Genomic DNA, 16,084 nt, shown 5'->3' on the forward strand with positions numbered 1-16,084 from the left:
CCAACCTGCTCGGAAGCTCAGTCCCAGGTCAACTATACATAGAGCTGTTGCTATGTGGGGCGAGGGTATAATTAAAGAAAGCCAAGAAGAAAACATTAGCAAGCCAGTATAAACTACCTTTTATTCTATACATACAGTGTTAATGGTTGTGGGTGTCATGCTAAGTGAATGTGCTTTGGTATTGTGATTGGGTATGGTGATGGGATATAGTGATGGGGTATGGTGATGGGATATAGTGATGGGGTATGGTGATGGGGTATGGTGATGGGGTATGGTAATTGGGTATGGTAATGGGGTATGGTGATTGGGTTCCATGTCTAGTTTATAGGTAATGTTCTACTGACTTGCTAGTGTTCAATTCTTAAACATTTTAAAAAAAAGTAAGTAACCTATTCATGTTGCAATCATACCCTATAATAATGCAGTATTGTTAAATTCAAGTTGTTGGAAGTCCAAATCTCAATGAAACACTGAAAATTAAAATGTTCATACTTATTCAGTTATTGTGAGCTAAATTATGATATCGAAATTTAGGAAATGGAATGCTTATATATTTATACAAATTAGGAAATAATGAACAGTTATTTATTTTAATTCAGAAAAAGAGAATTACTTAAATATGTCTTTAAAAATGCATTTTTACTCTTTATGAACAATTACAGGGATATATTTTAATGCTTCTTAAATAAATTTTAGTGATTTGTTTGAAATTTAATAAAAAAAAATAATTAAAAATTACCAAATTTTGTTTAAAATCTAACAAATTTTGTCTTTGTCGTTAAAATTTAATAAATTTTGGTGATTTTGTTTAAAATTTAATAAATTTTGGTGATTTTGTTTAAAATTTAATAAATTTGATGTTTTTATTCAAAATATGTAACAGGAAAGTTCCCGTGAAAATAATGTATCCATTACTTCTATCATGACATAATTCAATTCCACCTTCCCATGAAAATAATGTATCCATTACTTCCATCACGACATAATTCAATTCCTCCTTCCCATGAAAATAATGTATCAATTACTTCATCACGACATAATTCAATTCCGCCTTTCCATGAAAATAATGTATCCTTTACTTCATCACAATATATATTTCAATTCCGTCATCCTATGAAAATAATGTATCCATTACTTCATCACGATATAATTCAATTCCGCCTTCCCATGAAAATAATGTATCCATTACTTCATCACGATTTCATCAAAATCCGGAAGATCACAGGTTCTGTGTTTCTCAACCACTATCCAGTCTATCAGAAACATTCTGAAATTAAACTGAAGAAAGGATTAAAATACCTGAAAAAAAAGTATTAATTATTATACATAGATATTACAATGTATTTTTTTTTTTTTTTTTTTTTTTTTTATATAAAAGTAGAATGTTTGTCACCACCAAATTATCAGAGACCATCTTTCCAACACATTACTTCAAATTAAAATTAAATATATTGCAGGTTACTTTTGATATTAATTAACAAACATGAAATAATAAAAACGAATTTTATGATATTTTTTATCACAAATCTGCAATGTTTTGTGTTTGAATGTGAGTGCCAATAAAATATCTCAATAAAATGCTACTTTAAACTTTCAGGGGGAAAACTACTGACCGAAATATTAAAAAAATATAGACTTTTGCATAAAATACCAAGTAATGTGAGGAAACCAATCGTATGCAGGAAAAGCTCAGTTGTAGTGACATTTATTCTCGGTATTACTAGTGACAGATTAGTACTGAAACTGGTACTTACAAGAGATCTAAACACCTCTACAACTATAACCTTCACTGGACAATTGTAAGTTCAGAAATAAAACAAGTATGGACGTCATGCAGTCAGATAAAGCAGAGGTATCTACTGCGCCAACTGTAGGGAAAAAATATTTTTTGTGTATATGTCATTATGTTTTACTTTACTGTACTGTCAACTCCCAAGATTTTTTTTGTGTTGGTGATTGTCAAATGTCTTTGCTTCTGTGATTTTTTTGTGTGTGAATTTTTTGTGTGTGAATTTTTAGTGTGTGAATTTTTAGTGTGTGAATTCGTTGTGTGTGATTTCATTGTGTGTGAATTTTTAGTGTGTGAATTTTTTGTGTGTGAATTTTTATTAGTGTGTGAATTTTTAAGTCAGTTGTATTGTATGTTTACTCAATTTTGGCTCCTCCATCGTAATTATTGCAATGTTAACCAATTATGTCAATAAAAAAAAACAAATAAAACAAATACCACTGGTTTTTAATTTGTTCAGGTTGTCATAATGGAGTGGACCATTTGACTTAACCAGGTTTTATAGATTCCCCCTTTTTGAATTTACCATGAAGTCTATGTAAATAGATATGACACTATGGAATGATTTTTAAGGTCATATTCAAAGAGGAGACCCTCAAGGTTGATCAAGGATGTCAAGGTCAGAGTCATGCCCTTCAGAACGATGTGCATAATACAGCATCTATACTAAAATAAAAACCTTTAAATAACTGGTATGAAGAAAAATTTATGAAAATTAAAAAAATAAAATTATGAAAGCTAAAGACAAAACAAAAATTGAATAAATTCATTAATATTGACTTTGAAATCTACTGGAACAGTTATACATTTAATCTGTCTCTAAATTTGACATGAACCAATTTGTCCTTAAATAGTATTTTTTTCCTAGCTCAGAAATACCAATCTGTTCTGAAAATTACTAGAATTATAAAATTCCTAAATAACTTCCCTCCACAGAACAGTACACAATACCCTTACGATATCTGTCTCTCTGCTCTCTATTATTATCTCGTTCATTCATTCATTCATTCACACATCTTCCAGGCAACCTATTTAGGAAGTATCATGTTAGTTATCCCACCCAGATTAGTTCTTGATACTTTGTGAATAAAATGGTTTAATATTGATGTACTAAGACATGGAGGGTTGATTAAACAAGAAGTTTCATTTACCAGGTTTCCAGGTGTATGGTGCATTCAGAGCTAATTAAGAAAGGTGTTATTCTATTTTACATTTTACAAAATAGTTAAGAAAAAATCCAAATTAAAATAAGTCATGTTTATCAAAAAGAAAAAGATATTGTAGGATGGCAACGAAAACTGGGAGAACATAAACATCTGATCGTGGGAATTTGATGTCCAAAATATTGCAAAAAAAAAAAGGTCATTAAAAGGGTAAAAACTCAAAAATAAATGTTGACAGACAAGGTTGATGATCGGTACCAAATGTCTTCTGTGCTTTTTTTCTAAATCTGATCCATATCAAATTTGAAGGTGTGTGTTACTGATAAAGTTATGTGTGTTGAGTTCAATGATGATGTCATGTGATAATTACAAGTTTTACCTTGGGCGAAGTCCCGAATTCTCACCGAAATCACTAGTGATTCTGAATGTTTTTGCTGTACATAATTAATACTCTATTTCTATGACTACTGTACATATGAAGGTCTCTAATATCTTATGATGATAACATGCTACAGCAACATTATACATCTACCTTTGGTAACATACAATGTCTGACTTAACTAAAAATTGTATAAAACAATCATGCTTTTATTTACACATATATACATATATATACAAAGAAAGTAAGGGTAGAATACTTGGGTAAAGGGGGACTCAGGGAGTAAGACTAAGGGCAGGTTTACTTCTATCTTTTTATAGTTTTCATTTTTGCCAGAGAATTCCTAACCTGTTATGACCTATTAAAAGACCAAACCATCAATGAAGTGTTCAAGATACAATCATCACTAAAACATCAACCAACCGATCAATAAATCAATACCATCAGTAATTCATTACTTGTCAAGTAATCTGGGGGCAACTGGTCATAAGGGACAAAACTTACAAAAATACAAATGTGAACCTACTCTTCTCAACGACACACAATACTAAGCTGAAACATCCGACACCTCAAACTGTACCCTCTAAAGGTCCTCCAAAAACCATTCAGACAATGACTCTTCATGAAATGCCTCCTGAACCAAACTCTCCTCATAGCTGCTCTGCCCTCCTCATCCCAAATCACAACTCTATCATGCTCATCAGTAAAGACCTCGTCATCCTCTAGAGACAGCTCGTCCACATCACTTACACCTTCTTCTAAATCCAAAGGACCACAGCAAGGTAAAACCCTGGAGATTACATACTGCATCTGCAGATTTCGACCCTCACTTTCCAAGTTTGCGCCAAACATCTGCAGAGTCTCATCATCACTCTCCAACCTTTGTTTTACCTCACTATAATCCTCGGATAGGGCTTCCACCTCCTCTGAAACGTCAATAACCCTCCTTTCCAGATCATCCCACCACTCATCAGCCTGCTGCTGCTCCTGATCCCAGGTTGAGAAAAGGTCAGCATCATCTGTGTCGAAAACCAACTCATGTTCCTCTTCCTCCTCAAACACCGCTGTATCGTTTTCAACAGTGTCATCCAAAGTAGAAATGACTTCTACCTCAAATGGCATTGCTGAAAACAATGCAACACGGGGTGCTTCCACCAAACACTGCTCCGGGTCAGCAGCCCTTGGTAGCTCAGGAGACTCTACCACAGGGGAAGGAACATCACGACACAAACCTTGAACCTGGGGTGACCTCTCTGGCTCAACACATGGTCTAACCGAAGGACCATACGGACACAGACCTACTAAGTCTACGAACTCTCTCACTATACGTAGTATACCAATCATTTTCTTGCTTTTCTTGTCCTTTTGTCTGAAAATACAGAAAAGTTAAATGATCTTAGTGATGTTTGTTAATTTTATAGACAACAATAAGTTCGCAGAGCCCAGCCTGATACAACTGCAGTAGTCGAACCCTGAACAGTTTGCAAGTTGGACAAAAATTCTTAAAAAAGGGGTTGTGGTTGTGAGAGAACGGCGGGGTAAGACTTGTAGTTTCAAAGGACGTTTGATAAAAAAAAAACATATCCCTATAATTACCAATAATGAAGGTAATAATCAAAATGTTCTTTCATTCCCCAAAACTGGGGAAGATTAGTTATTGATTGTGTGTTGAATTCACGTAAGGTCCAGGGACAAATGTTTGAGTTAAATATGCAAAAATAGAATTTTATGGGGGGGGGGGGGGGGTATGTTTTCTATTCCTCTAAAAAGATATTATTATCCTCGGATGAATATTATTAATACTATCAGTAAATACTGGCATCCCTTAGGAGTCAATTGTCAATTCGGATGATTTTGACTTTTTTGTAGATCTTTCTTTGAAAAACACTCTTGCTGTTTACAGTGTTGTTTATTTACCAAATAATATTAAAGAAATTGATAATTTAGAACTTACATTTAAGACCAACTGTTCAAACTATTTTCTAACTGAACAGAATGAAGATGCACGAAACTAATGTATTTTTTCTTCTGCTACTGAATGCGTTTTATGTACTTATTCAATATTTAAGCTGCTATATTTAACTGTATTATGTATTTTATTTTGTATGTTTTTGTCCGTTTTCTATTTGTATTAATATTTTTTAAGGCCTCATGGAAGATTAACATGTAATTGTTAAATGTGTTACCTTCGTTAAAGTCATAAGAAACCTCAAATCAAAAATAAATAATGCATATGTTTTTTATAACTCAATGGATAGTTTTCATTATAAAACTTATGTACATATACTTTTTTCTGAAGAAAATTCTTTAATTTATTCATATTTAGAAGAAGTTTACTTTATTTGAATTGCTTCCTTCCAGCAAGCAATTCCCCCGACATATTTTCCGTATGCAAGGTGACCTCAGTGTGACCCATCTCGTAAAAATCCGGTGACCACAATACACATGGATGTCCTTAAAATAAACTGTTATCTGAATTTACATGTTAAACACGTGCTCAATTTCCATGCTTTTTGTTTATTTTTCGTCAATTGTTGACAAACAGGTGACAATCGTTAAACTAAAATCGGCTTCAAAACACGAACTTTAATTACCTGCCATATTTTCACAACACTGACCGATTGAAAAAAAAATTGACAATTATACGAAATTTACACGAAAAAAATTCGAGCACAGAAGACTAAGTTTATGATGTTTGTATGCATTGGTTCAAGAATTGGAAGAACATTATTTTTCACCGGTCACTCGTTTCTTATGACTTTAAATAAAGAATTTTATTATTATTATTATTAATATTACAGTATATTTCTATAATATTCAAGATAACCAAAAACTGCAAAATTTCTTTAAAATTACCAATTTGGGGTCAGCAACCCAACAACAAAGTGTCTGATTAAGCAGGAAGCATTGAACTGATGCAAGTTTTGGTTATCTGACATTGATTTTTACATTTTTACATATATCCATATTGGTCAATCAAATTTTCCCAAATTAAGTTAAGAGGGGGTGGGGGAGAGGGTCAGTAATCCATCATTGAACTTTTATCTGTAATCTCTGTCCTGCCTTTTTATTTTTCACTCTGTTCAGTCCTGCCTTTTTTTTTATACCTAAATTGTCTTCCTGGCTCTTTTTTTTGCAAGTGTCTCATCCTCCCTTTTTTTTTACTCAAAACTCCTGTCCTGCCTATTTTTTTCAAATTTCATCCTAGCCCCCTAATTCTTGCTGCTTACAATTATCTCTATCTATAATAAACTTGTCCGTGTAGTTTCAGTGGAAAATGTTAGTAAAAATTTACAAATTTTATGAAAATTGTTAAAAATTGATTATAAAGGACAATAACTTCTTAGGGGGTCAATTGACCATTTTGGTCATTTTGACTTATTTTTGAGTCTAAAATTGCTGTACATTATTGCTGTTTACAGTTTATCTCTATCTATAATAATATTCAAGATAATAACCCAAAAAAGCAAAATTTCCTTAAAATTACAAATTTAGGGGCAGCACTCTTACAACGGGTTGTCCCATTCATCTTAAAATTTCAGGGCAGATAGATCTTGACCAGATAAACAATTTTACCCCTTGTCAGATTTGCTCTAAATGCTTTGGTTTTTGAGTAATAATCAAAAACTGCATTAAACCTCCATGTTCTATTTTAAGCCGTGGCAGTCATCTTGGTTGGTTGGCCGGGTCAAAAAACACAAACTTTAAACTAGATACATCAATGATGATTGTGGCCAAGTTTGGATTAATTTGGCCCAGTAGTTTCAGAGGAGAAGATTTTTGTAAAAGATCATGGATATTTACGAAAAATAGTTAAAAATTGACTATAAAGGGCAATAACTCCTAAAGGGGTCAACTGATCATTTTGGTAATGTTGACTTATTTGTAAATCTTACTTTGCTGAACATTATTGCAGTTTACACTTTATCTCCATCTATAATAATATTCAAGATAATAACCAAAAACAGTAAAATTTCCTTAAAATAACCAATTTAGGGGCAGCAACCCAACAATGGGTTGTCTGATTCATCTGAAAATTTCAGGGCAGATGGATCTTAACCTGATAAACAATTTGCTCTAAATGCTTTGGTTTTTGAGTTATAAGCCAAAAACTGCATTTTACCCCTATGTTCTATTTTTAGCCATGGCGGCCATCTTGTATGGTTGGCCGGGTCAAAAAACACAAACTTTAAACAAGATACATCTTTATTCATTAAACTGCAGAGATCAATGGCGATAAAGTGTGATAGGTCATAACCAATGGCACAATGTGCATGTACATGTATAAATACATTGAACTTTTGTGGTTTATTAAACTGATGAAAATTGAAGTAACCATTTTATAATAATTACAAAATATCCTTTTTAAAAAATGTTATACTTTTATAATTTGTAATTCGGATGAACTTAAAAGATTTGTCTCATTGGCACTTACACCACATCTTCCTATATCTATATACTAGCTATATTTATAAACATTTATTCATTAAAATCAAAAATGTTATTTTCTTATTCATTGTAATCAGATGTAATCATGATTACTTTGCCTATGTAATCATTAATTTAATCAGATACTTTCAGAAATGATGTAATTGTTAATTTAATTTAATCGTACAATTGACAAAGTAATTGTAATTTAATCAATTACATTGAAAGTAATCAGACCCATCTCTGCATGTGCTTTTATCCAATGATTTGACCCCTGGTCAGTAGATATCATATGCACAAAAAAACAGACAAAAACATTTACATGTTTTAAGAAAATCATGAATTATTATTTTTAATGCACATGAGCAAAACAAAAGATATGGTCATTTCTCAGTGAAAAAGGGGGAGGGTCAAACCCTTCTTGAAAACAATATTTCTGCACCTATTCAACTATTAAGCTAGTAAGCTACTACCCTTGGTTCTAATACAAAAGGTTTAAATGAAGGTGGCTAAGCCACAAGGGAGAAGCATTTGTCTTTCTTTGTGATTAAACTTACAAAAATAGATTTTTCTCTCTCAATATTACTTATGTATTTAAATCAAATGATAACACAGCCTGAGTATTTTTTTTTGTCTTATTTCAGTTCCAGATATACCATTATTTTTTCTACCTGAGATGGCAAACTAGAGGTTTTTTAAAAGTCCTGAATTACTGGTAAGCATTTTGTTTTATTAGGCAAGCTCTAAATTGTTTATTTCTGGTATTTATGCAATTGAAATTACAGTCGTGATGTTAAAAATATGCTAATATGAAAACTGTTGCTATGGTCTTGGTGTTAAATGAAAAGGCTTAGTTACAGATCGTTTGGACTCACTATTTCGAGTTAAATCTTGCTGCAACTGTTTCTCACGTAACACTGCAAACTATATTTAGCGCTATTTTGATCTGTCGTTATTTAATGACGCCATAATACATGTGATATCACAATGTTTCCGTTAAGACCTTATGTGGATGTCTCACTGATAAAAGGTTTCACTGAAAAACATGTAAAAAACATTTTTTCTCAAATAGAATTATGTGAAAGGACAAGTTTTGAAAATTTGCACTATATTGCACTCTAATTATATGATATGGATGACTTTCCCAGTAGTTTAGAGTGGTTTCAACAGTATTAAATACAAGATTTCCACTAGTAAGAATAATTATTTTGGTGTTGGTTTTTTTATAAAACCTTCAGTTTTGCATAATTTCTCTGTCAAAATGCACTTTGAGACACAAGAAAATTTTATAGAATGCTTTATCAGGGTCTGTGTATTGTAATTAAAGGTTATAATCAGAAGTTTTGTCCTTGTTTTGACTAGTGGAGGTAATCTGGAAGAAATTACTTATACATACTCATTGTATTCAAAATAAAAAAATATAGCGACGAAAGTGTCATTGCCTTATAGTGCTAAAACAACTTTATTTTTTTTCAGAAATGGACAAAAATACAAAGATTTATTCAGAACATTATACCGATGAAGATCACATGAAATTATTTGGAAAAATCAGAAGTATGGATTTCAATATGGGACAACATCCCTAATGCGCCTTGAAATGAGGAACTCAAAAGTCACGTAATAAGAAAAAATCTCTGTGTAGTGATATTGGACATGTTTCTATTTTTAGCAAATGACTGAACTAAATTATTTGTGGTGATTAGGAAAGTAGAGGAACATAGAATAAATGTGTAAAAACTATGGAGCTATTGAATGTGTTCAAAGTATTAAATTCTCATAGAACTTATTGTGTTAAAAAGGGGATATTTTACCACAAGGAGCCGCATCACAACAGGATGTTCGGGGTTTGCTAATTTACGGAAAAAGTAATCTCACTTCGTACCCTGAAAATTTAACCACATATGTGAAAATGTCACAGCTTCGAAACAAGCTATCATACATATCCAAGTTAACGATATGGACTGAGCTACAGGAAAAAACGTTACCATTACCGCCTATGTAAAAACAATTAAAGATTTTGACCCATCTATAATAATATTCAAGATAATAACCAAAAACAGTAAAATTTCCTTAAAATTACTAATTTAGGGGCAGCAACCCAACAATGGGTTGTCTTATTCATCTGAAAATTTCAGGACAGATAGATCTTGACCTGATAAATAATTTTACCCCCATGTCAGATTTGCTCTAAATGCTTTGGTTTTTGAGTTATAAGCCAAAAACTGCATTTTACCCCTATTTTCTATTTTTAGCCATGGGGGCCATCTTGGATGGTCGGCCGGGTAAAAAAACACAAACTTTAAACTAGATACATCAATGATGATTGTGGCCAAGTTTGGTTTAATTTGGCCCAGTAGTTTCAGAGGAGAAGATTTTTGTAAAAGTTAACGCCGGACGACGACGGACGCCAAGTGATAAGAAAAGCTCACTTGGCCCTTCGGGCCCGGTGAGCTAAAAACTAAATATATATACACCCATTTCATCAAAATCAATCCAGTACATTAATCTTTGAATTGACTCCTTTGAATTAAATTCAAGCAAAAACTCGAAAAAGTTTAGTATCTTTATATTAAACTGAAGCATTTGGTTTTTGATTAAATATTCAAAGCAGTTGATAGTATAATTTGATCTAGACAATATACAAGGGAGACAATTCTAATATCATTTCAATAAGATAGAGTTATCTTATTGTATTTCTACATGAACACTGGCTAAGTGGATTTCATAAAGAGCTCCAGTTAAAAATTTAACAATTGAGAGTTTTTACTCATCATTTTTAATGTAATTGAGTGAAATATTTCTTCCTTTTGCATTATCTGTTAAAGTTCACCCCTCTAGTATATTCCTGAATGTATTTTATTTTCTCGTGGTTTTCAAATTGAGATATATATCTACTCTGTTTGGGTAAAATTGATTCATTGTTATGTGTATGATGGGACAGTATTATAGCTCTGTGAATGTGTTAAAACAATTTAACATCATTCATGGAAAGTTATTTTAATCACCCAATTTTAGTGACATAAACCAAATTATTGTCCATGTAAACATCATAACAGTCCCTATAAAATATATGATCATAATAATGGATGGTTATTTAATGACCAGTGCCATTGCACACAGAGATATCCCTTTCTTCATGAATGAATCAATAATATGGGTGTAATTTCTATATTCCTCAGAATAAGTAACAGTTTTGAGACAATTTATATAACTATCTCTTTGGGTCAAGGTGATTTTCTATTCTACGTAAATTAAAAGAAAATTTTATGAACTGTTGCAGATTTCTTATTGTTACAAATGATTTAAAAAAGATTCATATTTATTTGGACTTGACAGTTCTGCCATTTGTAATTTCTTGACCCATATTGTTACATTTTAACGTTAATGTAAGTGACCAAGAATGTCTAAGTAGTAAATTACTATTGCTTTTTGATTGCTCACTTTTAATGACGAAAGTATCTTTCTTATAATTACAAGTATAACAATAAATATATAAATTAAGCAAAAATAATTCATTATTTAGGGTAATAACGCACTTGACAGCGGCTAATATGGTTTAAAAGGCATAGTTTTTATAAATTATTGGGTTCTCCTTCAAATGAATAGACCACTTTCGAGTTCATCTGTCACCGGAAAAAACTCGTCAATTATACGGGCCTTTATCACCGTCATTTGTGCGTTTAGGGGCGTCGTCATTTCCGTTCCAATGTTGAGCGAGTGGTTGGAAAACTATAATTCTATATTGTACGAATTATTCGGCAAATTGAATTCTCAAAATTAACAATCAGCCTTGCTGTCATTAGGGAATTGTCATTAAGTACCTACAGAACTACCATTATTTCTAGTTTATCCTGCACAATGACGATCACTAAGACGCTTGATGAACGTAAATAGTGCAGGGATACAGGCGACCCCCTCTATCTGGTAAATGACGTCATAAAGGCGTGTATAATTGAATAGTTTTTTCTGGTGATGTATGAACTCGAAAGTGGTCTATTGGGTTTTCAAACACTGAGGAAAATTGAACCATAGAGCAGAAAACAACATTCAGCCATTACCTTAGTACCTTCTCATATTTTATTTCAAAATTCTATCTCAAAAATTTTATTTTATCCACAAAAAAGTGGTTCTTTAACAATCTATGCAAATTTAGGCAGTTTTGAATTTTATCAAATATTTTTTCAAAAAAAAAAGCTGTCAGCAAATCTATCTTCAGGCAATGTCATATCCAGAAATCAACGCCACTTTGCTCATTTGAATATTATATTAATGAAATCGGATACGGGTCACGGAAATTATATTGGAATTTTATTTAAATGATATGGATTTTTGAAAAAAAATGTCTATTTTAACTTTAATTAAAGTGATAGACAAGTTGCCAGGACAGAAAATAAATATACACAACAATCAAATCATACACCATTTAAACGATACATAATGACTGTTGTTGCAAAAATCAAGGTTCCTGAGCTATTTTGAAAATTGAAGCGAGAGGCTTTTAACATTGCAGTATAAAATACAGGCTAAAATGACTGAAACTTCAAATTTGCAAACTATGGTTGAAAATTGGCTAACAAGGTCATTAGAAAAACAAGTTGCTGGGGTGAAACTTGGATGTCCAAAGAATCAGCCAGTCCAAACCTTGGATGTGTAGTGGTTTAACTCTAGGTTCCCACGTAAAGTTAAAATGCCAATATTTTAAGAAGAATAAACTCACAAGAACACGAAAAATTCACTCAATTCGCGTTCATTGTTTTGATTTTGACCGCCTGACAACTTTGGGGAAATATGAGAGTGATTATAAACAAGGACTCTGTGACGGGCAACTTATAATATCCGTGTTTTAAAGATTTTAATGATATCAAGCCAGTCTAGTTCAAACTATAATCACGTGGTACAATTCTCATTTACATATTACGAATATTAATGAGCAAAAGCACTACTAATTTCTGGCTATGTATCAGAAAATTCTATCTGAGTTAATATATACCAAAAATTGACATTAAAAATGTTTTTTTTCAATAACTTCCACGAAAAGATATACTTAAAGAGCAACTCTAGATATTTTGTTAAAGTCATGTGTGTAGAATCTCTGTTCTTTAGAAGTGGTATTAAAATCCGGAATGCTATGTAAAAGGTGAATTAAAAAACATAATTTAACTCAACATGTTTGTTAAAGTGATGATAAATACATGTAATTTAACAGAAACAACATTGATACATGCAAAGCCATAATTTGTACTGATTAAAGAGGGTATTTGAATTCAATTTTTCATTATGTCAGAAATTTCAAATTATTTTACAATGTACATGATGCATGTTGTTTCAAATATTTTTATTTTGTTTACAATTAAAGAACCTATATGTCAGCATTCTCACATACTCAAATTTGATTCTTTCTTTTCATTTTAACTGCTTCAAACCCATTTATCATTTTAAGTTTTCAAGGTTAAAACAAGTATGAGCTAGAGTGTGCTGGTGTTTCATGAACATACATTTTTTTTTTTTTTTGTAAAAAGTTACTGGTAAAAGATCATCAAGTAAACTTTAATTGATTTTGCCATGTTTAATATTAGTTTTTAATTTGTTGTCACAGCAAAGTTACCAATCACTGTTGATACTAACATTAACAGAATTGTTCTATTTATAGTCATGGCAACCATGTTGGTTAGCAGGCAGGGTGTCAAGACACATTTTTACACAATATTCATGAAATTATGTAGTTCAGATTCAAAAGAGTTACAATGACAAACAGCTGCAGTAGTATTAAGTAAATTTATGCAAAAATTCTTAGTTCCAAGGGACATAACCCCAAGAAAAAAGTTGAATCAAAGTTGCCTGAAATTCTGTTAGTAGTTTTAGAGAAGTTGTGATGACAGGAAGAGGATTGACGAGTCAAAAACATTTAATTCAAAGTAAAGTTGGGTTGGTTTTTTTTTTTGGGGGGGGGGGGGGGTTATATTAGATGGCATATAATGGAAATTTAGCTAACATGACGTTTTCTTAAACCTAGCCATAGGATAAAAGAATCACCAGATTCACTGTCAATATCAAACAATAAAATACAATACATAAATTAAAAATCTGATGTGTCTATATCAGATTTTACTCAACTTAGCAAGTAATACCATTGCCCCTTAATTCAATATTAAGTTCTGAATATACACAAAATATTTGCCACTGGGCTTCTAGTGGGTTAAACCTAGCAGTGGCTGATCCATGAATTTTCATAAGGGGGGGGGCACCAACTACTTAAGAGGGTTGCTTCATTTTATATTCAACCAAATTTTCCCCAGCAAATGTTTGGCAGGGGCGGGATCCCTGGCCTTTACCCATAATTCACCTCTGCATAGGGGAGTTGACTTGAAATATCAGATGAGTTTTTCTCGCATACTATTAGTAAAGAGAAATAATTGTATGGATCTGAATAATGATCAATAATGAATATTCTTGAATAATTCTTATATTTGTCAACAGGTCAAAATAAATATGTTTATCAAAATTTTATGGAAATTAAATGAGCCAAATCCATTTTAGTCAAGTTGGGTACCCTGCATAAAGAAAAACTCAAGCACACCCAAATCATCTTTCATGCCAGTTTATTTTATTTGACTGATCTCCACATACATTGAAATTAGCTGTGAATCAAGGGCTTTGTAGAAGTAAAATTTAAATGCCACCTTTGGTACTTAAGCACGTTTAATTCGTATCAACAATTAAATATAAGATCTTTGTAATAGAGTCGGCCATTTTATATTTTCTGTCATTTGGATGTTTACGTTTATTGGATCATTTATCACTCAAGTATGTATTAATGTCTAGGGGTGATTTCTTATAGCATATACAGATATTGACATCGACAGCAGTATAAAATTCACAGGAAAAGTTGAAATACATAATTATACTCTTTAATCTCAGGGATTTGCATTGTACTCCAGATTATGATATTTTTACCCACTCATAACTTGTACTAAATTTAAACGATGGGTCTTTTTATGAACTGTTTAACTATTTCATTGTCAATTCAATGTTTGTATTTGCCATAAATTCTATCTTTTTAACTTCAAACTTAAAACACGTCTCACTTACTCAGTATTTCTCGAATTAAGGGAAAGAGTTAAATTTGACATGTGTGACAAAATCATTTCATTAACCAATCAAATTGCGGCTCTAAGCAACGTAAAAATGTCCCGGGTATTTCTTTACGGTTGAGTATCCCCGAAACTTAAGGAGTTTAAAAAAAAAAGAAATAATAAGTGAATTTTTTTTTATAAAATTCCAGATTTAAAAAATGCACACGGTGAAACCACAGGAACCACGAGAACAAGCCGAAACAAGGAGCGGAAACAAGAATCAATTTATAAACACGAAACAAAAATAGCGAAAACACCAAAACCATATATACATTTTTGTACATTTGTTGTGAAATTGCCTGCACCCGCGATTTTGCTGCTACGTATATATGAGGGGGAGGACAGGGGATACCCTTCTCCCTTCTCCCATCCCTCTTCTCCTTTCTCCTACCCCTCTTCTACTTATTTTGATTTTTAATTTACCGGAAAAAAAGAGAGATATTTTATTTTTTCTCCTTTCTCCCATCCTTCCTCTACTTTCTCCTACCCCCTTTCTCCCTTTATCCCTTACCCCTGTCCCACCCCCTCATATATATTCTGAGAATCTCTCATCTGCATTGATTTCAGTACACGTAATTTCGAATTCTGAAAAAAATATTTAATTAATTAATAACGAAACAGTCACTGTTAGCGATGGCTTGGACGTAACATGACGTTACTTAAAATTACGTATTATCGAAATCTGCCATATATATAGATTTGGAGAAACTGACAAAAACAAAACTGCCATAGATTTATGATTTGTTTGACGATATCTCAGTAGCATCGCCGTTCGAATCCCGGCGAGGCGGAAGAACCCAAATTTCTTTTTACAGATCTAACATTGTTGGGTTGATGTTTAGACGAGTTGTATATTACATATCCCGAGCCACCTATACTGGCTTTCCGTAGGCCAAACAGCCTTAAAGACCTGCTTGTGAGATCTGATTTTCCCTCTCAAGTAGGCTCTTCATCTGTGGGCTCTTGCAAGGGTTGCGGAAACAAACGATGTTTGACTTTCAAACAAAAACTGTATACCCAGACTTATAACAGTCACTCCACTGGTACAGAATACACCATATTTTGCAATGTTATAATTGCAAGACTTCAAATGTTGTGTATCTCTTACAGTGTAAATGTGGTAAACAGTATGTTGGCGAGTCAAAACAGCCGTTTCAAAAACGAATGAACGGTCATCGTAACGACTACCAAT

At 32.3% G+C, this 16,084-nt stretch overlaps 1 protein-coding gene across 1 annotated transcript; it reads right to left on the reverse strand.

The window, feature by feature from the left end:
- Positions 1 to 3,775: 3,775 nt before the first annotated feature.
- LOC134686819 (uncharacterized) lies at positions 3,776 to 14,862 on the reverse strand. The gene is made up of 2 exons (XM_063546623.1): positions 14,849 to 14,862; positions 3,776 to 4,700 (listed from the first exon to the last, which is right to left on the reverse strand). Exon 2 carries the CDS (start codon positions 4,673 to 4,675, stop codon positions 3,863 to 3,865), a length of 813 nt encoding a protein of 270 aa, XP_063402693.1. The 5' UTR covers positions 4,676 to 4,700; positions 14,849 to 14,862; the 3' UTR covers positions 3,776 to 3,862.
- Between the last annotated feature and the right edge of the window lie 1,222 nt (positions 14,863 to 16,084).

This window comes from Mytilus trossulus, chromosome 10 (genome assembly GCF_036588685.1).
Source record: "Mytilus trossulus isolate FHL-02 chromosome 10, PNRI_Mtr1.1.1.hap1, whole genome shotgun sequence".
NCBI classification, from domain to species: Eukaryota; Metazoa; Mollusca; class Bivalvia; order Mytilida; family Mytilidae; genus Mytilus; species Mytilus trossulus.

Coding starts and splice junctions, on each gene's coding strand:
- LOC134686819 (XM_063546623.1), bottom strand. CDS start 4,675: ATGATTGGTATACTACGTATAGTGAGAGAGTTCGTAGACTTAGTAGGT.